We start from the raw sequence: 23,767 nt of genomic DNA on the forward strand, positions 1-23,767 counted from the left end.
CGGTGGGCAGTGAGGATATTTGAAAGGAGCAAACTCAAATGCTCAGAAATAAATCGAGAGTTAACCGGAAAATGTAGCTTTGATGCGTAGCTATTGGGCACATGCCACATACACACACCGTGTGTATCACTTGCGGAAAGCTACTTGAGTGACTCAGTTTCGCCCGAGATTTTTCAGGTATATAAGTAGTTGCGGACCTTACTAAAAAATAGCGGGATTCAGGGATAAACTTAATGCAGTGATGGAGCTGAGCAAAAACCCCTTGTCGGACCCACAAGACTAAATCAGTGCCAGTTATATTTTTAACATAGTAAGTAGGCACCACAGTTATAAAGCATACCATTTTCTTGTAAAAACAGAAATGGGCTACTTATGAGCGGCACCAGACAGATGCGTTGTGCATACTTCCAGAATCTCGCTTATGCTTTCAGAAAGTTTTCTCCAAACGTGCAATAGGGAATACAATTATTTTCAACTTTTTTGGTAATAGTTTGGATAGAAAACTGCACAAGTATCAAGAAACCATGCTTAACTTATTCTACACTTATGGCTTATTACGTTTTCACAGACAGAGATGTGTGATACCGGCCCTTCTATTCTGGGGTCCGCTAGCTAGAACTACATAAACACATTGGAATACAGAATCAGAAATGAAATCTAGAATAGTTTTACCGGGCAGTGAATGAAATCACAAAGAAAAACGACACCTTATCATACTTTAAAAACATTAAACTGTTCCCAAGTGTCTTTAATACTCTATACAACGCAAACTGCCTTGTATGCTGAGATGATCGATTCAGGCACATCAGTATACGCATTTTTGAGGCGAGCTCTGAAGAGATGATTGAGGTCGTCAAAAATACGCTTAAAACGCTGCCATGATCGAAACGCATCGATCATTCGTGAAGAGTCTTACAATAATTACCGGTAGCCTCTGCAGTACCCTTTTTTTGACCCGTCCATGCAATGAATGATGAGGCTTGTATTTCTACTATCGCGTCAGTATATACGCATTGAATAAATCGCAAAGACGCAGGTAGGCTCCACAAAAACAACAGCATTTGCTCAACTACCCGTGCTGCCCAAAATCCAGGCTTCTGATTCGTCCTTTTAGAAAAGGGGGTGAGATAGAGGACATTTGACGCACATTTTACTCCCATGTAGGCGTATTTGTGTTTAGAGTGTACATGATTGTCGCGCCTCTTGCGGATGCAGCATGCACTGCTGACGGCTGCAAACAGCACGGAATGGAGGACTTGGAGTGTACTACACTCTAACCAGAAAGGAGTAAAAAGGGAGTAAGTTGTCCGCTAGCGCACTCCCTTTTATAGAAGGGAGTGCTTTGGAGTATAGATTACTCTCTTTTTACTCCCATATAGGAGTAATATGTTTAGATCCTACCATCAGCTACAGCGGCGCCGACAGTTGGCGGTGTTATATCTGCTCCAATCTAGAAAATAAGCGCAGGTCACGTTCGAATTTAGTTCGGAGTTTCGTAACTGGCAAGCGCTTAAAGAGCTCTGTTGCAAATATTTGCGTCAAGACTGATGATTGATTAGTGAATACGATCTAACCTAACAATCGCCACCCTCCGCTGTAGCTCAGTGGTTTTTGCGTTCGGCTGCTGATGCCAACGTCGCGGGTTCGATCTCTATTCGGCAGCCTTATTTTGATGGAGGCGAAATATAAAATGCCCATGTACTGAGCGATGTCAGCGCACGTTAAAGAGCCCTGTGTGGTGTACATTAATAATGGAGCTCCGTAGTACGGCGTCACTCCTGGTCATGGCACATGAGTCCCTTCGGGTCGCTAAACTCCATAATTCGTAAATTTCGTATAAAACACTGTACTAACAAGTCAAACGTATTTTTTTCCAGGTGTTTCATGTTATTTACCACTAAACAAATAAGGCAAGATGTTTCATGTTATTTACAACTAAATATTTACAACAGAATGATTGGAAAGATAAGTAGAGTCAGTTACTGATGAGGCAATATTCACATACGTGCTTGAACGACATGCAAGATGACCGAACGTCAAACTGCTAATTGATGGAACAGTTGTCGCATATCTTCTTGAATGAAGTATCGACATGGCCAGATGAACGAACCTCAAAATGGTAGTTGACGATTCATGAGTCCCTAACGGAGGGGATGGCTGAGGGGGCAGAAAGGACCCTCACAACACTGTGTTTCTGGACCCTTTTCGACGGAAAAATGTGGTTCATCATAGTTTCGTCGCGTAAAATTTTTGCTCGAGGTTAAGGAGGAAACTTTGCCTTAAATACCACCCCTGCTTGAGCGAATATATAAAGCTGCACTTTCATGTCCAACCTTCTTGGACAAAAATTTTGAAAAACTGAAAAATTGTAAGGTACTGTAATAGAAATATCGAAGGTAACAGTCCATTCTACTGACATGCAGCAAAGCCTTTCTTTTAAAAGATTTCTATCCCATCGCAAAATCGCATCGAACACTTAAGACTGCCGAAGAAAGCCAATGGGGAATGCTTTTTACGATAGAAAAACCTTAATAGAAAGACAAATACAAGACTGCCGTCGGATGATCTGCGGGAATATTGATTGTTGTTGTGGAATCTTCCGTTATATGAAAAAACTGCGTTCATAAACGGTTTCCTGCACAAAACTTCTTTTGTCCAGAACTCTTCGGTGTGGTAAATATATATTACAGCACTGTTATAAAAACGATCTACTAAAATAAAAGTAGCTTGTATATTCCTATGTATTATGGCGCTAGAGTCGTGCATTTATCTTTAATCGCTTCATTATCCGTCGGATAGCCTCAGTGGCCTTGGCGATGCAAAACTAGTGAGGGCGTCGAGAGCGGGAAGTTCCGCAGGCTGATGCCGCCGAATGTGGGTCATGACCCTGGCTAGGCAGCGCGGTATTGTGTCGCCACAAAATACATGCACTCGTGCCATCCGAGCCCATCCCACAGGCTAGCTTCGGTACTCTGCTTTAGTCGCCTACTCACAAACACACAAACATATGAAATAATTAAATAATTATTACTTTAAGATATTTCTCAGTGGTATACATCCACCAGGCCAGACAACCCAACTTAATCGCAGCTCTGTATCTTTTGTAACATTTTATGAGGCAAGCGTCACGCCTATATCTTCCGATCCTTCCACATGTTCTAGATGACATCTCCAATGGCGCAATTCCTTCAAGGCCGCGTCACCGGCATGTCCCACGTACCAGTGTCAACAAATCTGGGCCACGACCCTGGCTCGACGGCGGAGGATTTTGTTGCCGCAAACACACCCACGTTGCCGGCGCCGCTCACGCATGAAAGATTACAAAAGTAATCGAGTAATGCTCACATATATGCTTGACGGATGTTTCAACTTCAACCCCAAAGGCACTGCTCTGCATAACTATTATTTTCACAGAAAAAAAAAGCATTGAGTAATATGAAACGTCCGCGCAGTGACGCAAGCGCTGCGCATTCGACTTTAGTCTCTAAGCTGTTTTCTGGAGGGCATCTCAAGCAAAGTTCTCAAGGCCCCGTGAGCGGCAAGTCCCACGGGCCGGTGTCGACGAATGTAGGTCATGACCCTGGCTCAGCGACCGGCGGAGGATTGTGTCGATACAAAACGCACCCATGTCGCCAGCGCCCCCTCGTACCCGATACACGCAGCTCTACTCACACACACACACACACACCCAGACACAAACACAGAGACGCACACAAACGTTGTCCGGAGTGCGACTCGATGCCCGGCGCCCGTGGCAGCCCGCACCATTGGCGGCGCATCGCAAGCGCGTTATATAACACGTGCGCCAAGGCGGCCGGCCGGGGATGGCCAGATGGGGAGCAGAAACAGGAAATGGCCTCCGATTAGATTGACGGCCGTCGGGGCTTGACGCCGCCGCCGCCGCTGCTGCTGCGTCAGACCAACTGTGCGACGGCGAACGAGCGGCTCGGGTAAAAAGCACGGTCGCTCCAGACGCCGCCATCGCGTGCAGCCCTCCCTCCTACCATCCGTCGTCCTTTTTGCTGCTCGAGTCACTGCGCTTGGGTGCCGGTTTCGTAAAAGGCTCAGAAGAGGGGTCTCGCAAGGAGGGAGGGGGGAGTGAGTGATCTGCTACAAATAGACCGGAACTGTGGTGAGCCAGGCGTCTCAAGTGCTCGAACTAGAGATTGCCTCTTGTGTTCCGGAGTAGTGGTTTTTTCAGTCTGTCAGTAGGGTTTTTTTTCATTGTTTAAAATTTGCGTCGTCATCAGTTATGAAGTCGTGAAATTCTTTTGGAGATCCTCTTTTACGTACTTGACCCGAGTAAGTAAATCAAAGCGAATTGATGCAAATTACAGCTTTCTCAGCAGTAATCGCTGACTATTGGATAAGGCTGTGTCCTAACTATAGGCATAAGGCATTTCTTTTCCCTATTTTTGTGTGTGCTTCTTACTTAAAACAAAACGTTGAGGGCAAATTGCAGTTGGCCTCAATTGATAGGGTACCATGTTATAATCGCACAGAGAGCACTCTCAACGTGAACGGAATCATTTTCAAGCTAGAACACACCAAAATGACAAAGTGCAAGTGTCGTAATCACCAGCCAATTGCACAAGTAAGCAATTGGAAGATAAAAAAGTTGATCTCAGAGGCTATGCTACACCACCATAATGTCGAAACAGTGATCAGGGAGTCATTTTAGGTGTAGACATCGCGGATTTGAATGGTGTGGAGGAAAGTTCTCAAATTAAATTTTCTCTGCCGTACATTCATTATTTGCTGCCGGATAACCGTCAGCATACCTCGAGGGATTCAAGGGAACAAATTTTTGCAGAGGACATTAATTAGATGAATTTCTCCTCAGTGTCTCTTTGAAGGTAGGCATCAGCATTTCTTGCCCCTACCATATCTTCCAGCCACACAGCTCCACTCTTTTCTTGATACAAAACTTCTTGGTAGCTTAAATTCTTTTGTCCTTGTTGGGCTTCGAGTTCGCGAACTCTGAACCTGCATCCCTGTTCTTGCGCCGGGTCGCCGGCAGGACAGAACATGAGCGGGACCCTTTGGAGAATTAGCGGACACGCACGCCTCGACCTACCAGCCTAATGGTGGCCGTGTGGTCTTTATTCAATAATAGCCTGTAAGATATGATTTAGTCTTCATTGCTTGCAGGTCGCCGCGGTGGCTGAGTGGTTATGGCGCTCTGCTGCTGGCCCGAAAGAGGCGGGTTCGATCCCGTCTGCGGCGGTCGAATTTCGATGGAGGCGAAATTCTAGAGGCCCGTGAACTGTGCGATGTCAGTGCACGTTAAAGAACCCCAGGTGGTCGAAATTTCCGGAGCCCTTCACTACGGCGTCTCTCATAGCCTGAGTCGCGTTGGGACGTTAAGCCCACATAACATAACAGTCCGGCGAGGTTTACTGCGTACAAGTGTAGAGGAATATGATGCGGGATCTTAAACGGTATCATCCCTCCCGGTTCGGTTGGTGGTATGGGCCGTCAGGGAATAGACCAGTTCTCGATAATGGGAATCTGTGTAAAAGTGCATCGCGTCAACTGGTTCTTCCATGCTTTCTAAAAAGACAGACGCATACGCAACATACACGACTACATCGTGGATGCTGTTTAAAAGAATGCCTTGTGCGGAATCACATTTTCTTGTCTCCTTCTGTGCTCATGAACGGCATCATTTATGAGGACATAAATAAATTAAATGATAATAAATAACAAATGAACTGATCACCCTAGTAACCGCCGCGGTGGCTGAGTGGTTATGCGCGCGGCTGCTGGCCCGAAAGACGCGGGTTCGATCCCGGCCGCGGCGGTCGAATTTCGATGGAGGCGAAATTCTTGAGGCCCGTGTACTGTACGATGTCAGTGGACGTTTAAGAACCCCAGGTGGTCGAAATCTCCGGAGCACTTCACTACGGCGTCTCTCATAGCCTGAGTCGCTTTGGGACGTTAAACCCCCATAAATCAATCATAAATCAATCAATGATCACCCTAGCAGGTGGCACTGTGATCTGCTAACATTATAAACAGGCCAGCGGGTTTTAACTTGTACTTGTGTAACGGGCGTGACAGAAGAATCTTGACATTGAGGTTACCGAAAATGTGTATTACTCATGCGCTTTTTCCTAGAGAAAGCGTCAACCATGACATCTCGTGTTAAAACAATGAGCTATCAAGTTACCTTCCGTCGCAAACTAGAGCTCTGTGTCTAGAATTTACTCTGGGCGCCAGATGGCCTTCTACTAGGGCAAGCCCTTCATAAGCGAGTGGCAAGTGCACGCAAGGCCTCAAATGACAGAATGACCGTGACGAACGGCACGAGTAAGCAGCGATCTGCAAGGCTGCAGACGATCCCGGAACGTAAACAACCCTAACCATCAACGAATAAAGAGGAAAAACACAGACTTGGCTCGAGCAATTTCTATTGCGCGTCGGCCTTGGGAGCCTTGTTAACCTCCGACAAAAACATAATTGGTAAGCAAGCGTAGACAAGAGTCTGAACCTTAACAAAATGTTGCAAATGTATGCGCAAGAGAGGCTGCGTTTGCCACGACTTCGCCAAGTCGCGTGGCGTCCGCGTTTTCAGCGGTTTTCGGCAGTTTTCAGCGCGTAATGTGCGCTGAACGAGAACAACTAGAAATAAAATAAATGTCGCTTGAATATCTCCTGGCTCAGAGGTATGCAGGCAAAGGCCATGCTTCAGGCCACAGCCTGTGCCACGAAATCGGTGTTGAACTAGCATGGAATAGTTGTTGACGAAATCGGCCCAAAAACAAGGCGAATAGAAAAACAAAACAATAAATAGCTCAGACTGTTTCTGTGAACACACACACACAAAGACCAGACCCGGTGCTCTCCGCATTTTAAGTCTAGAAATGCATTAATGCAGCAAGATCACGCGATTGAGGCATCGCCAAGGAAGAACGATTTACATTTCGCCGCACTATTCTTTATTCCTATTTTTCTCTGATTTTTCATTTTGCGACCGTTACAGGTGTTGCCAAGTTCACCGACGCTTTGTGGCGCGGAAATCGCTTTGCATGTCCGGTGCGCTGGTTGCCGATGTGAAATGCATTAGCTCCAAGCGTGCTCGGCTTCCTAAGAATAAAGGAATGTCGTTGCACTTGCGAATACTCGAGTAGTATTCTAAGCGGCGCAAAACACTGCACCAGGAATAACGCGCTTCTTGTTCGAAGTTAGCTGCCTGTTTTGTTTTTTTTTAAGGTGGAAGCTTTGTGAGAAATTGTTTGCAGGTAAGCGAAGTACCATGACGTAGTGCATTGACGTTGCCCTCAATAGCACGCCATCTTGAGGTTCTTTTTGTAACCACAATAATTATTAAATTCTTATAGACAGTAGCGAGTATATTAAACACAGGCCGTTAACATTTTGGGATAAATTTTATAATCGTACAGGGCGATCCAAAAGTCACGCACAAAAAAATTCATAAAACAAGAAGTGTAGACAGTAGTGCGACATTGTTTTCACAGAAATGCGCAGAAATATATTGGACTCATTTACTAACAAAGCTTTTATTGCCAGAATAGTTACATTTATAGCTATTCTCATGCAACGTGCGAGCACTCGGATAGTATTCTCAGCTTCGCGAAAAAATTATCCTCGAATTCGGGAGAAGGTAATTTGTTAACGGGCTGTTGTTTATGAACGCATTTTTTATATATATCATAAGATGCCTCTGTAAAAATTAATATATCCGGAAATCACACCTCGGCAGCTTTGCATTATTGTTTTTCTCTATTAATGTTCTTGCTATGGTTTGGTTCGAAGTTTTTTTATGGGTCATGGAGACTCCATCCATGAGTACGCCGTAGTGGAGGGCTCCGGATAATTTCGAACACCTGGGATAGCGTGCACTGACATCGCACAGTACGCGGGCTTCTAGCATTCCGCCTCCATCGAGTTGCTAACACCGTGGCCGGGATCGAACCCTCGTCTTTCGGGACAGCAGCAGAGCAGCACGGCCACTTTGGCACCACTGCGGCTCATTCTTGCTGCCATTAAAAACATTCCTCATTGGTTTTATAACGTAGTCTTAACTACTAAAAGCTTGATGAATATTTGTCGTGAGCAAATAGTTGAACACAATTTTTGAGGCAGTTTTTTTAGAAATTTAGTTTTCAGCGCCTGTTTAGCTACTCCTTCGTTTATTTTTACATAACACACCAGTTGTGTTTGTCTTATTGCAAGAGTGCATGCGGCGGACAGAGATAATATATAAAAGAAAGTCGACGATACAGGTCTTAAAGATGTTAGAAATTCGGAACATATATCGCCAAAAGTGCTAGCTAGCCTCAACAGGTCAAAGTCACGAATTCGCAGTAGTGCTTTTTGTGCGTGCGCTTTTATATTTAAGGACTCCTGAATTAGCCTTTGCGTACTATGGGCAATAATTAGCGTACCACGCACTACAACCCTGCCATTAACACTGACAGCATTCCGCCTATTACCGTCATTGTTTCCCCGAATGCCGTGTTAGCCGCCTGTGACAAGATATATCGTAGGCTATACCAAACGGCGACCTTTACCTTTGCTTAGCCTCTATCTTGCCCGGGCCGTCCAATCTGTTTTCCTTCAGGCCTGCAGTAGTCGTCTATTGTCGCCAGCGTAAGGCTTATTGCACCTGAAGACGCAGGTGCACGACTCCCGGGAATTAGAATCTATCGTAACTCCCGCACCATCGCCATTTTTCCTCTTTAGCGCCGCTTCGTCTCGCTGCTGTTTTGATTCCGTCACTTCGAGTCGCAGTTGTACGCTCCTGTCATTTTGCCGCGCTCCTATAGTTGCCATTGCTGTCGTCCCATCGGCGTACCGTTCTGCGCGCCTCACCATGCTCGGCTTGATTCGACTCGTCCTGGATCGGCTTGGCTTTTCGCTGTTTGTTTCCGCCGGTGTGCAGGGCGCTGAGTTCGCGAATCGTCTGCTTTTGACGCCGTGCTTATAAGTAGTATACGCTTCGTCTTGCTTGACGAGACTTGGCACGGCTTGGCTTGGCTAGACTTGGGCACTAGACGCGCGCGCGAATGTACGCTGTTCGCAAACCTTATTTTCTGCAGGAACTAAGGTGCTATGCAGCTCAAGCCTGCAGGGTCCCATTGCCGTTCGCAATAGTCGTTTTCTCCTTCACTGAGTCCATTGAGCTTACCCAAAGGCGCATCAAATGAAGGTACATGTATTTGTCATCTCGGAATCCCTTTCTTGTTGTTGTTTTTTTCCGCATCCTACGATTCTTTATTCTCAGATATCTATTACTGCTTTGTCTAGCCTAACATTTGTTTTATTCGTATATGTTTGTTTCTTCCGTCTTGTCATCTTCTTTGGATCTTGTTCTTCAATGATGTTCAGCTCCATTTCTACACAGACAAGGCCCGATGCTACTGGTTTAGGTGAGACCAAATACAGCCGGATTTTTTTTTTTGTTGCTGTGCGGGCGTAAGCGGTTGTACAGGCTCCGACAATCGTTGTCGTAGAGCTGTTTACTCAATCTTGTTTGTTCCTCCCGCGCCAATTTCTGTCACGAAATCGAGCCGTGTTTCGTTTGTGCTTAGTCCTGAGAGCTGCTGACAGCGGCGTCGTCTAGATGTGTTAAGGGAGCCATCCTCTTATTTTTTTTGTAACGGCACAAAATATGCATCTGAGCGACGAGGCAGTTACTGAACCATGAGATGCTTATTATAGGCTTCGAAACACATGTTCTCGCTGATTCCTTGCCTGCCGAGATTCTGCGAGAAATCTTGTTCACCATGAGGTGAACATGCTACCATTGCCTATACCGGTTCCCGCTTTTGAGCGGCGTGTTGCTCTATACATGCGAAACTTGCTGCTCTGTATAAATATCCAAAGAACTTTGTTTCATATACGAGGTCGGGAAGACGGAAGCTGTATCTTGATATTAGTAAAATTGAAAGCGTAAACTGAATTCGTTACCCGCCGCGGTGGCTCAGTGGTTAGGGCGCTCGGCTACGGATCCGTAGTTCCCGGGTTCGAACCCGACCGCGGCGGCTGCGTTTTTATGGAGGCAAAACGCTAAGGCGCCCGTGTGCTGTGCGATGTCGGTGCACGTTAATGATCCCCAGGTGGTCGAAATTATTCCGGAGCCCTCCACTACAGGCACTTCTTTCTTCTTTTGTTCTTTCACTCTCTCCTTTATCCCTTCTCTTACGGCACGGTTCAGGTGTCCACCTATATGTGAGACAGATACTGCGTCATTTCCTTTCCCCAAAAACCAATTATGATTATTAAACTGAATTTGCCAGTGCTGAACTAAATGTGCCTCTCTGGTGCGTTTTTCGGATTGCGCAAGTCGATGTTCTGTTCTGCTATTGAGGAAATCTCCTGTGCCACGGTTTTAATGCACCTAATCACTATGTCTCTCACTGCGATCACATGCGCTTCAATGAAAAGCTCTTGTTCTACTGGTTCGAAGTATTGACGTAAAAAAAAGCACACAAGTTCCCTTTCTCTCGTGAATAAGCGTTGTTGATGTTCTTGCGTGCACTAAACAAAAATAGTTCAATTACGGTGGTGCTCGCACTTTGAACACAGTCACTTCTTTTCTTCCCACGGTTTCCGTCAAAGTGAATGGATGCTCTTCGAAGGAATCAGTAGCGGGAGCTAAGCACAGTCAAGTGAAAATAAAGCCACCGACTTTGTGATCTCCGTAGAGTCAAGGAGAGACTGCGAAAGTAGGAAGGGCAAGTTGATTGGCCGCAACCAAAAAATTATTTGAACCACTAACCCCATTTTAAGCGCGATGAAAGAAGGTACTTCATGCTATTGAAGGACTCATTTAGGTTGGCGCGTGAATAAAAAATAGAAGCCACCGAAAGGATCAGACCAGCGGGAAAAGATCGCAGTATAGTGGCGTCACAGGTTGCGGTTTCAATCACAACGAATAGTTTTTTGCCGTCCCCACTAGACACTGTCGCGGAAAAAGCGAATTACGTGTTGTGTACGCAGTTTCCCGATTAGACTAAGAACTTCCGCTCCGAGCAAACGGGCACATATTTGCTAAATACCGCCTTATTCGGCTGTAATAGATAAATCAAATGCTGATCAGTTGAATTTAAAAACATTTGAACAATTTCAGACAGGATACCCTATTTTTAGAAAAAAATCAAAATTGCACGTAACTAGTCCATGCAGTCCTCAAGAAATTCAATTAGTTCTGCAAGACTAACTACTGACTGTCGGTTTTACCAAGAAAACAAAACAAAAACAAAACAGTAAAGACGTTCAAAGAGGCTCAAAATTGATACAATGAAATACCATGATCGGTGAGATAAGGACTCGGAAGATCCTCGAATAAGTGTCTTTTCTTTTATCGCATACACGAAACGCCAGAAATGCATGATAGATTTGTGTAATTGCAACCAATAAAATTTGTATAATTTTATCGGGAGTACGCGCTGCCAAGTTGAATGCCTCGAGAAATGTTGTTCTCTGGATTCCTTATCAATCAAAGAAACAACCAACTTAAAATATGCTAAGTGCGTTTTAAAGTTTTAAAGAAAAAAAATCGCCGCCTTATTGCAAGCAGATCTGAGGCAAACAGCGGTGCGATCCTATGACATAAAAATGAAACAATAAATGATAGCTATGTAGGATAGTACAAAAGTATTCTCGACATTTTTGGAGCCGCAGACTTACCTTTTAGCATGAAGGCACTCTCAGGCCCTTTTCCGTGACACTATGAGTTTTATCCACCCTTATCTGCGACATCAAAATTCTTTGAATCATACGCATCGTATTTCTCCTTCTAGTAAACGTGCTGTATTTTGTTGTGCACACGTTCAACAGTAAAAAGGTGCTCATTGTCGAAGACCGTTTTGTCTTCCGCCCACACAAAACTTGCAGAGATTACGCAAGCAGACAGAAAAGATGTCGTAAAGCATGCCGGGGATCGAATGGGACAGAATAATACTGTCCGCATATAGAAACCTGACTTCCGGCTATCACTACAGCCCCTTTTTTTCATTTTGCCCTGCAGACAGTTTTGAATAGGCAGCACAGGATTTCGGCGGACGCACATATGACATGAGGGTTAAAGCTCGACGATTAAAATATATGAAAGCTAGAGGCTATCAGATCTGTTTTATAATAGCTATAATCCTTGCTATTTATGTCACTGAACAGTAAATCCTCTTTAATAACTTTGTCGCGACAGACGGTACAATCTTCGGAAATACTTATGCTCCCTCTTCGATTAACCTGTCAACTCGCGACGCTAAAGTTTGTGACCTATATCGCTTGCATTTCTCGCAGTTTTTTTTTCTTTTCTTGCAATCTGCTTATTGTAGTCAAATATCTGCGCCTGCCGGAGCTCAATTTCTAAATATTCGCTGTTTATTTTTGCCTTGCTACTGCGCTTATAGTTCTTAATGTTCAACGAAGGCTTATCTTGATAACTGATTGAAAAAGTGCCTTTGTAGGCCCTGAAAGGCAAATTTTCTGCTGCTTGTCGTCACTTCAATTCTCTGTAATTATTTTCCAAAGTTATCGATACACAGATCGGCGTGCTTCACAATGAACTAGATTTGTCCTAACCTCGAGTTAGCATTGTGCGCACCTAAATGCGCATCCGATAAGTAAACGCTTGATGTGAACTTAGGGTCATAAAAAATTGCACTTACATGGCGAGCATTTCCTGCGAAGATTGCAGCGCTTTGAATACAGAGTTCGTTGCCGAAAAATGCGGAGCTAAGCTGGCTTTACGAAACCCTGCTAAATTGTTTCTGCGGCATTTTCGATGTGTTTTCTGACAATTTGAACGCATGTACTGAAAATTAAACCTGGTCGTGTTTTCCAGGATTTTAGATTCAAGATTAGAGGCAGTCTTCGCGTTCTCAGCTGTTCGCATGTCTCAGAAAAATCTGACGTGCTGTAAATCACAAGTTACCCTTTGCGGCCTTTATAACTAGAGGCGTCAGCGATTTATGCAAGTTGCCTTTTTATACGACTGCGTTTCGTAACAGACACTAAGCAAATCATAATGCGTGTAAATTCCAGTTCTTCTTGTGTTGTCAAATTGAAGTTTTGCACTACGTAAGAGATTCTGAAGGCAGTTTATTGACGCTGGAACAGTAATAAAATTCTACGTGCCATAATTTCAGAAATCAAGCTAAGGTTTTTACTGAACTGGAGTGGTTGAGGAGTAAAAGTGTTCCAGCAAACACACCGGCGAAATGACGTCCTGAGCGTTCCCATGAGTGGCGGATATAAAGGCCTCTAGACTCTGTGATAAGAAACAGAAGCAAAAAATAAGACTTCTGTTATCTGAAAAGGCAACTACGAATATGATACGAATTGCTCGACGCTCCATGAAAAGAGCATCGATGCCAATTTATTCGAGACTTCAAAAAACGGAAATGGTAGCATGGTGTTAAAAAGGTAAGAAAACATTTTACGACATAAACTGTGCATTGCTATGATCTTTTTAAACAGGACCAAACTGCGAACCGTTTTCGTGATTGCATTTTCTGCTCCTGTGTAGAGCAGGTAGCTTATAGCAGATACTGCCAGCATTTACTCTGAGAGCGTCGCATTGTCATAAAAACGAAAATTTCCTACAACGCTGCTGCGATCGAACGAGCGTGCGCGCCGCTGCGCACTTTTTATTGCGTTTTTCTAGCTTTTTGATGTGTTTCTTTACTTCTTGATGTGTTTTTTGGGTGTATGCTTTGTTATCCTCGCCATAAATTTACAACCTGTCGCGCCGAAACACATCGATACAGCGATGCGCTAAATGAAATGGCAAAAGCGTTTTACGAAAATTGAACTACCATTTAGTCTGACCTGTGAGAACGAGGCTAATCAGAAGTACATTAGGCTTTCCCTTGATTCTAAAGTGGACGCGGCTCTAAGCGCGTTGCTAGTGGATGTCGAAGCCAATTGATTTCACTTTTGGTTCAACAGGCAATTAAAGTAATGAAAATTTAGCGCTTTTTCTTTCGTACTGAAAAAAAAAAACCGCCTTCAAGCTCGCTTCGGTGAATGAGATTGCAACTTTTATTCAAAATTATAAAGGGAAGATGAAAGTGCTAAGATTTTAAGTAGACTAATTTCTACAATCTGTGGAAAGCTAAGAATGCAAGTGCTCGAGTAGCGGTAGACAACTTCTAGCATGAATTGTGGGGCATCGTTTCGCACATTCCTGAAGCATGAAAAAATGTTAGATTAGTAACATTGCGAGGTTACAAATATCAGCTACGATTTTCATAAAACGAAAAGGAAGCTAAATAACTTCAGACATACATGCTCCCTAAAGCCCGCGCCCTTTTAAGAAAACATGGTTGTCATGAAGACTTAGATTTCTCACCGGCTCTAATCGGTTCCAGTAAGATGCTGGCATGGAACACACACTCACACAAAAACTCATCGTTGTAGCAAGACAGGAGTACTAATCAATTGATAGGAACTTTTTCTGCGGACATGCTTGCAGCCGTGAGTTGTATTCGTCAATAAATAATCTAGAATGGCCAGTTGTTTTGACGGTATTCTTCTCATAAAAGTAATACTTCTTGTACCAAGCATTCCTCTGTACTTCAGCCCAGCAAAGGGGAATTCATAACACAGAACTCGGAGGTCTAGAAGCCCATGAGGCGTGATTCACTCATTCAGAACATGAAGTGCAAAAGAGTATACCACCCGCAAAAAGACAACTGCAAAAAAGGTTGGTTAAGGAAGCGTGGTTGGGAAAAAGTGTGGAATGTAACTGCAGTTAGAATAGTAGGTTAGCAGGCATGTTTAGTTAGATCCGTTGACGGTATACATTGACAAAAACCTACTCTCTTGATTGTAGGCGTTTACGTTGTCTGTTAGACGGTTTTCGTGATAAATCTGTGCTTTTAATTGCCACTGCACATGTTGAAAGTACCAGATGTGCGGGATTTATCACCGCCAGTTAAATCATAGTTTGGTCGCTGCACCACGGGCGCAAAATTTTTCTTGTAGTTTCGAATTTTCTTTTTCGAGCAAACTCCGATCCCCAACTTTTCTCAAAACATAACCAGCCACCTGTCAATATTTCCCATCACTCTTAAGCGCTCAGTCACAACACTTTAAACCAATGACGACCATATTCAAAAACAGCACTCTAAGCTGCCCGTTAGGCTTTGCTGAACTGAATACGCCCGGGGAAGCTGTCAAAACCAGCAGGCGAGGACAGGGGATTTTGTATATCCTATTTTGTTTGCTGTCAGCATTGGACTAGGGTTATTATGCTACTGATGACTGAACAAACGAAAGCATCGTAATAACAGCGACGCCAGTTTTCAGGATTTTGACTGGGGTGTTCAAAGAATAAAAAAACAAAAGGCATGGAGAGAAAATGCCAGTCCACATGCAGCTCCGCTTCAATCGCACCAAAAACAAAACAGTATAACAGATATCAAAACGCTTTTTAGGGTTGTGTGTTGTTATGTGTACAGGTGCGCCAAAGTTTGCTCCAACGAATTGGGAACTTGAATGTGCGGATGTGACGTGATGTACTGGCGAATGCAAAGCAGCTGTGCGGGGCTGCATCGGTAGTTCCCACTCCTGCAGGTAAATAATAGGTACCAAATACTAGTCCTAACTTGACGTTAACGTAATGGCAAATTTGAGGAATCTTGTTGTCACGCTTGCAAAAAAATTACAGGTTGCTTGATGGAAACAGATGGCTTGAACAAAGCATCAGTGTTGTCTCAACTCTATAGATAATAAAAATTGGGGAAATATTTCTTTTTTTGCATTCCCACAGAACACTCGAAACACCGACAAGGTGACAAAATGTGAACGATTAATTCATCGCGCTTGCTTACAGCGCGTTTTCTGTGTTACGCTACGGAGTATAGGTGTTGTAAAAATTCCTGGAAAGCTTGCTCTATTTTTGAAAATCCTGCTAGGTTTCTGACTGCTCCTATTTTTTACGCACTTTAAGCGGAATTTGGTGGTTATTACTTTTTTCGCTTTTTCATTGCATAAAGCGCTATCACGCATTATATTGCCGGCCGCTTTCGTGCGAGAAGAAAAAAGGAAAGATGACGGCATTCGAAAAAGCATCTCGAGCTTTCTAGAATATTGCGCATTTCTCATTGTTAGTAGACTATCAGGAAAAAGCACTCGAGCACAGTCGACCTGAAAGACTTGACAGAACTCCTTCAGATGAGGTTAAATAGGTCAGCGCGAAGCTTTTAGACGATTGAGAAATAGCGCTGCCAATTCCACAGCATTTACAAGCGTTCGCCAGAAGCGACTAACAACACAATTTTCGGGGACTTTTGTAGGATTCCGCCTGCGTGCTGGACCCGCACGTCTTACGCACACCTATTAACTAATGGGAAGACAAAAACCTAACTAAGAACTTTGTGCAGGCGTGCTTAAAAGTATTGATGTGTGGTTTCTTGCAAAAAATAAAAAAAGCCCGAAGGCCTAGGAAAAATATTTCTAACAGTTTTGTGAACAAAGAGGTCACCCCATCTTGCTTTTGGGATAAAGAGCTATTGTTAGTCTTTGAGAAATTATTGAATTTTTGATATATGGGCCATTTTATATAAACTTTCGATCTGTGCGAAAAAGTGATCATGCTTTAGCAAAAAACACGCTCGTTGTTAACCGTGTCTTTGGAGCTTGTTGGCCTTAATTGCTCATGCTGTAATAAACTTGACATAACTGCTTAAGCTGTGGAGAATTTGATAGTGGGCCTCGACGTTTTTGCGAACATCGGCTGACTTCGCAGAGTCTGCGCTATTGTGTGGTGTGAGATAAAAACAAACAATTCGGCAGCATTTCGGAAGGTCGCGTTTCTTTTTTTTTACGTTTACGAGTGACCGGTTTCATCTCTGTCCGAACAAAAGACAAATGGGTCAACTTCCCAATGTCCTTCACCGTGGCTTGCCGCCTTCAAGTGAAGCGCCGCTCGCAACAGCCAGACAAGCTGTTAGGTGTTTCCGCCTTCGTTAGTCGGTTGAACACTTCGCCTTCCGGAGGAAGAAAAAAAGCGCCCGAAAATAAAAGAAAGATCCCTGCTAACGAGACGGGAAAGCTGAGGGAAAGGTTAACGCTTGACTTGAAACCAAGGTGGGGAACCGGGACAATTCCCACGAGCAGTTAAACAAGAAAACTTCTAATTTCTCTTGCCACTTTTCCCGCCCTCTACCTGTCATGAGTCTTTCCTGGCGGCACTGTCACAAAAGGACAGCCGGAGGCACACATGGGTGAGTCAACAATTTTCTCCCGAAGGTTGTCATTTCAGAGGGAAGTACGTCAGCGCGGTGTTTGTTTTACCCTGAAACATCGTTCTAATTTAATCTTGTGAACTTAGTTTAAACGTGTCTTTTAATTTTCTTTCTGTTATCGCGTCTCGCTTTCAGCCCGAAAAAACGTATGTTGTATGCAATCCTTCTCGCCTTGTTCTGTCGTGTTCGTCATACATCGAATCAATAAATATTGAGGAGAGACCAGAGACAAGTCCGCAAACGTGGCTACTTTCATATTGGCTATCACATCGCCATTTATTCAACAAGACGATGTGCTGCAACACGAAAAGGGGTTTTTTTGTGTGTAAGGAAAAAGGCAATGAGATAACAGTTAAAAGTATAGTTAGATAACAGAACTCTCCTATCCGAGTCAAAGTCGCGGTATGTGGTAACTTCGAATCCAGGTGCTGTCATGGGTAGGCATTCCCAAAAGATGCTTGGGTGGTGTCATTATTAAAACGGCAGGCATTTATTTCGAGCAGTGAAAACCAATCCCCACTGGAACATGGGGTGCGTCATTTGGAATTGCATTCACTGTGTTACAATAAGCATTTGCCAGGTCACCCGTCTTCCTTTCCGTGCGCCTGGACTGACTTCGGAAAGTTTTCAGCGGCTACTATGAGTGACGCGAGTTTATTGAAATTCCTAATCACGCTGTCAAACTGTGACGAGAATGGAAATATCTAAAGCCTCGCGACGCACCTAGAAGGGTGCCGTCGTAAAGCGAACAACCGCATAGCTTGATCAAGTAGATCAGGTTAAAATACATCCCCACTTCTGGCTTTGTATGCGACCGTTAAGACGTCCGCTAGCCACTGAGGGAATGAGTGATTGAGGGCTTTTGAAACATATTGTGAGTGACAACGCTCTTAAAAAGGAGTCTGACGCCAAGCGCAGAAATTGTCGGCATTATAGACGGCTAAGGTGACCGAGGGTAGCGCGACAGGTTTCAAAGAGAGTTGGCAAAGGTAGGTCTCCTTCACTCACCGGTGTAGGCTTCCCCGGGCACATACTTCTTCGGGTTGCCCGAGATAACGATGCTGAAGTTGTTGTAGCCCGGCGAGCGATCCGTGACGACGCCGGGGGGCACTCTGTTGCAGGGTCCCAGATAGCGGGGCCTGTGCTGCGGCGTGGGACCTCCCCCGGCCACTTCGGCGCCGCCGGGCTCAGTGCCTCCGGACTCTGGGTCCGGGGCCAGGGTCAGGGCCACGGCGGCCGGCGGTAACGCCAACGCAGCTGCCAGCACGGCCGACGCCAGTGCCGTGCCCAACGCGAGAGGACCGAACACGCCGCGTCTCCGGACCATGACGGGGCGGCGACGAGGGCACGCGGACTGGTGGGCGACGTTCTCGACTGCGGGTCCGACCGCGCCGACGGTCGATGCGGGACTAAGGGGCTTTGCTGCTACGCCGCCGGTGGCGGTGTGCTGGGCGCCTCGAGCGGGACTCCGGGGCAGGCCCCCTCTGACGGCGCGCGAATGGGCCGTCTCGGCTTTGAGAGGAAGAGGGGAGGCTGATGGGTGAGTGCATTGGAAGAGAGGGAAGAGGAGACCAGAGGCGCCTCTTTTGGAGCTGGCAGGGGAGAGGGGGAAGTGGAAAGCAAGACGAGGGCGAAGAGATGGGAGACTGTTGCGTGTATCGCCCCTCCCCGTCTGCGCTGATGTCCAAGACTGACGAAGAACCCTTCTGCTTCTGTGTTTGTGTTGTTACGTTCTCTTTCGCACACCGACTCAGATGCTTAGTACAACAGTACAAAAGGAAATGAAGATGGTTTATGGGGGTTTAACGTCCCAAAGCGACTCAGGTTATGAGAGACGCCGTAGTGAAGGGCTCCGGGAATTTCGACCACCTGGGGTTCTTTAACGTGCACTGACATCGCACAGTACACGGGCCTCTAGAATTTCGCCTCCAAAAGAAATGAAGAATAGAACAAAAAAGAGAAATGAACGATAGCAGTGAAAGTGAAACAAAGAAGAAAAGCGAAGACCTGAAGAGAAACAAAAGACGACAGATAGATTCTTGAACAAAACTGGCGATTTAAATGCAGGCGAAACAACGTTGAAGGCCTGAAAAAAGCTATAAATCAACAAGAATGGAACCAAAGTCTGTAATGGGACTCGTTCGTGATTTCCTTCCAGTTTTTATACGTTTTCATGTTATTGTAATTCTCTCTTAATACCATGCTAATATTTTATTGACCTGCCGCAAAACATTAACAATGTTCGTCAAGATTCTAGAAAATTTCTTGAGTGACGATAAATAATGTTATCGACCTGCCTGCATCAGCTGAGGGGTGTTTGGGAAGTGAACTCTTGCATTATGTTCCATTTATCGAAGGTATCTTGCCTGACTGGGTAGCATCGACTGTTGCTCTGCGGTTTTCGAAAAATCCTTCCCGGCAAATTTCGTATTATGGACGAGGCAGCACAAACTTCAGCAAACATTGAACGAAGAAATCAATTTCATCTTTGAGGGTCATTATCAGCTGTCATAAAAAAATTACATTAGCAAACGGCTCTCACGTTGCTAACCTCTTTTTAAATGCTTAATGATTAGTGCTGTGCAGGATTTCATCATGAGAGAAAATAATATTGTGGGCCGAAATTTTAGATAATTTAGACTGGCCACGCCCATTTTCAAGCTTAGCGCTCTAATGATTGGTCTAATTTGCGATAACACGCGATTCACTTCACTGTTCGTGCCTTCCACTCACCAGGTGATTCGAACGGGTATTTTACTGTAACGTTATTCGAAATTTTAGAATATTTTACAGGGAAGTAAACTTGCTTCGGGTTCCAGCGCACTCAAGCAAAATGGAAATGCACTTTGGCACAAGAAGCAACAACAACAAAAAGAAGAAAAAGATTGTGCATAAAAACTGCACTGAATTTGGCAGGTCCTCTGTCTGCGTCACTGCCAAGGACGACCGGCATCAACTCGTCCATACAATTTTTGTTGCGTATGCATAGTGGCTCACTGAAACCTGTCGATGGACAAGCAGCGCTCCTTTACTTTGTTTTTGTATCTTCATATCTTCTGAGGATTCAAAATCCTCCCCTACCACAGGAAGTGAGTCGCACGCTCTTGGGATTTACATCTTTTTTTCTTTTACCTTCAACGCGACCCGTTTCAGCTGAAGGCGTTCTGAACTCCTTTTCTTTACATGTCAGGAGCCGTGAAAAGCCGATTCAGCCGAGCTTGTCCGTAATCCAGAACGTCCGTTCCTCCGCAGTTCCGAAGCCATCGCGACTGCTGCCGTTGGCGTCTTCTGTTCGCTGGGAGGACTTCCTTATGTGGAGCGGGGTTTATTGTGTTTGCTGTACTGCGTTATTTTTTACGCATTGATTGCGCTCCCTGTCGAGCGCTTCTGAAAGGGTGCGGCGAAAGCTGGCAGAAGAAAACTAAGGAAACGTTCGTCTTTTGACACGCAACACTTGTGACGCCACAAACGGGTCTACAAATAAGAGCTTCCGGACTCTCTTACTCACCACCGTGACGATGATGCACTCTGATAGCTATTTCGCACCCGTGTCTCTCATCCACTCTACTCGTTTACTACTACCCCGCCTCGTAGGAGTCCAGACCTAAGTACTGCTCGTACGAGACCGCCCACTCAGTTCACATGAGTTGTACAGCTACTGATGGGCCGCTCTTTGCAGCGCTTGGTATTCCTGGCTCTAGAGGCTCATCTGAATAACTTCTTAAAAAAGTTACGTCGTTTAACGGACGGACAGACAGACAGACAGACAGACGGACGGACGGACGGACACACGGACACACGGACACACGGACAGACGGACGGACGGACGGACGGACTGACTGACTGACTGACTGACTGACTGACTGACTGACTGACTGACGGACGGACTGACGGACGGACTGACTGACTGACTGACTGACGGACTGACGGACGGACTGACGGACTGACTGACGGACGGACTGACGGACTGACGGACGGACTGACGGACGGACTGACGGACGGACGGACGGACGGACGGTCTGACTGACGGACTGACGGACTGACTGACGGACTGACTGACGGACTGACTGACGGACTGACGGACTGACGGACGGACGGACTGACGGACGGACGGACTGACGGACTGACGGACTGACGGACTGACGGACTGACTGACTGACTGACTGACTGACTGACTGACTGACTGACTGACTGACTGACTGACTGACTGACTGACTGACTGGGCAAGGCAGGCAGGCAGGGGTCTGGGCTGATCTGAATAACTTAACAAGATGACTGATTCGGCACAGGCAGACAGACAAGAGGAAGGCAGGCCAGTGTAGGGATGCCGGCAAATTTATTAATACGTTAGTATTAGAGTGCGGCAAGTACGAGCTCAAATGGTAACCGCCGTCTGTCAATAGCGATTGGAACGTGGCCCACTTGTTGCTGTGGGCAGGTGGCAACCTGCGCATCGCGCGGAGAACGAGCTACCTATACGAACTTCGCATACTGCCTCGGATATAACGAACTTTAGTATGGCACCTCGCTAATGCATACTAATGCATGCTGTGCTGTACTAATGATTTGTTTTTGTCTAAGTTGTAAATCACACCACCCCTGCTAATACGTGGCATACCCACGGTTGTAACGAACTTCTGCGCATTTTTTTCGACATAACGAACTTAAGAGTACGGCAAATCGGATGTGGCAAACTTTCGTGTCAAGACCTCAGATGTAACAAACTTAGTGTGCTTATCTTGTACATAATGAACCAAAGTGCACCACCTCGGATATATCAAACTTTAGTGTGTGTCAATTTCGGATATAACGAACATTTGGCTGCTAACGCATTCAAATGGCCCACCGAAGATCCCTAAGAATGTTTTATCTTTTTGTTGATTCTTTTTTCTTAATTCAAAGACCTACTATGTTCATTCATTTAGCTACTGAAGTTTATTTTTGTGCAGCGTTTATCGCCAACCCTTGCGAAACCGCAAGATGAGCATTAGTGAATGAAAAGGGTACACAGACAAAAAAAACGAAGAATAAATCTGCGGGTGTTTCCGAGTTTTGGATATTAATTCACTTGCTTTCTTGTCACTTGCATAAGAAGTCGCAGCAAGCACATTGGGAGCATTTTTTCTGGTGTTGACTGTCACGAGCGGTCATCACTGTTCTGTTTTTTACCCAGCAAATTGCACTGCAAAAGCCGAAAACCTGCAGCCTCGCTGAAATAGTCTTGTGTATTGGTTAACATAATGCCCCGAGTTGCTTTAGGGTACCGTTGCAGAGCAACATCCGCACGTACATCCATTAGGCGAGGGCGGGACCCGTCGGAACCAGTTCAAGCGCACAACCATCACAACCCGAAGTGAAGGACCGGTACTTTGTTGCACTGACATCGTCTGGGGCAAGGCCCCATCGGAAACAAGAATGAACCCCCGCGAAAGAACGCAGAACGCTCTAGCCGCGAGCATTCTGACGCGACCGGCTCCCTCCTTTACTGCCTTTCTCTCCTCTCCACGGCGCCGCATCGTCTGCGCCAGTCTGCCCCAGCCACTACAGGTGGTGAGGGTAACGTGCACCTCCCTTTCCCTAATTACACTCGGCGGCCGTCATCTGCGTTTGTCCACGCTCTGTAATACGTGGTGCTCCCAAAGGGTTACCGGATGCATCCACTCGTCGAGACATGTAAGCGAAGGAGAGTGTTTCGCGTTGACGGAAAGATTTGTGCGTGTTGTGCTTACATTGTCGGCGACAAACTTGCTTAGCCGTGCACATCCGTTGCACCGAGGTCGCTACCACGGCACTTGTTATTGGTCGACGGGCTTTGAACTTTTTCCGCTAATAAAATGAGAGCACTATTTCCTCGATTCGCCCTGAACTAGTTTCACGTTTAAATGTGCACCACTTATACGCGAGCACGGTGCGTTTGCACGAAACCAGCGAAGTTCTGGTATGGTATGGTATGGTACGGTATGGCGTGGTATGGTATGATGTTGTGAAGTATTGGTTTGGCTTTGGTTTAGAGCGTTTAACGTCCCAAAGCGACTCAGGCTATGAGAGACGCCGTAGTGAAGGGCCCCGGAAATTTCGACCACCTGTGGCCTTTTAAGGTGCATTGACATCGCACAGTACACGGGCCTCGAGAATTTTGCCTCCATCGAAATTGGACTGCCGCGGATGGGATCGAACTCGCGTCTTTCGGCCCAGCAGCCGAGCGCCATAACCACTCAGCCACCGCGGCGGGTATGTGGTGTAGTATTGCATGGTATCGTATTGTATTATATGGTACGGTATGGCGTGGTGTGGTTTGAATAGCATGACTTGTTATGATATTGTGTGGTATGGTATGGTATGGCGTGGTGTGAATGGTGTGGTATGGCGTGTGCTATGGTATGTATGGCATTATGTGGTGTATACCATGTTGTTATAGTACGGTAAGGCCTGTTGTGGTGTGGTTTGACAAAGTATTGTAGAGTGTGACGTGGTGTGGTCTGCTTTGAATGGTACGGCATGGTATGGTATGTTATGGTATGGTACGGTATGGTATGGTATGG

The 23,767-nt window shown here is 45.5% G+C and overlaps 1 protein-coding gene across 2 annotated transcripts in view; it reads right to left on the reverse strand.

Moving 5' to 3' along the window:
- LOC144104177 (spondin-1-like) overlaps positions 1–18,910 on the reverse strand; it is a 139,478-nt gene extending 120,568 nt beyond the window's left edge. Inside the window, exon 1 of one of the 2 annotated variants that reach the window (XM_077637037.1) lies at positions 18,234–18,910. In XM_077637037.1, the coding sequence (XP_077493163.1) occupies positions 18,234–18,552 (319 nt within the window). In that variant the 5' untranslated portion in view covers positions 18,553–18,910. The remainder of the gene's footprint in view (positions 1–18,233) is intronic. The other variant, XM_077637036.1, reaches the window with a different exon arrangement.
- Between the last annotated feature and the right edge of the window lie 4,857 nt (positions 18,911–23,767).

This window comes from Amblyomma americanum, chromosome 9 (assembly GCF_052857255.1).
Source record: "Amblyomma americanum isolate KBUSLIRL-KWMA chromosome 9, ASM5285725v1, whole genome shotgun sequence".
Taxonomy (NCBI): domain Eukaryota; kingdom Metazoa; phylum Arthropoda; class Arachnida; order Ixodida; family Ixodidae; genus Amblyomma; species Amblyomma americanum.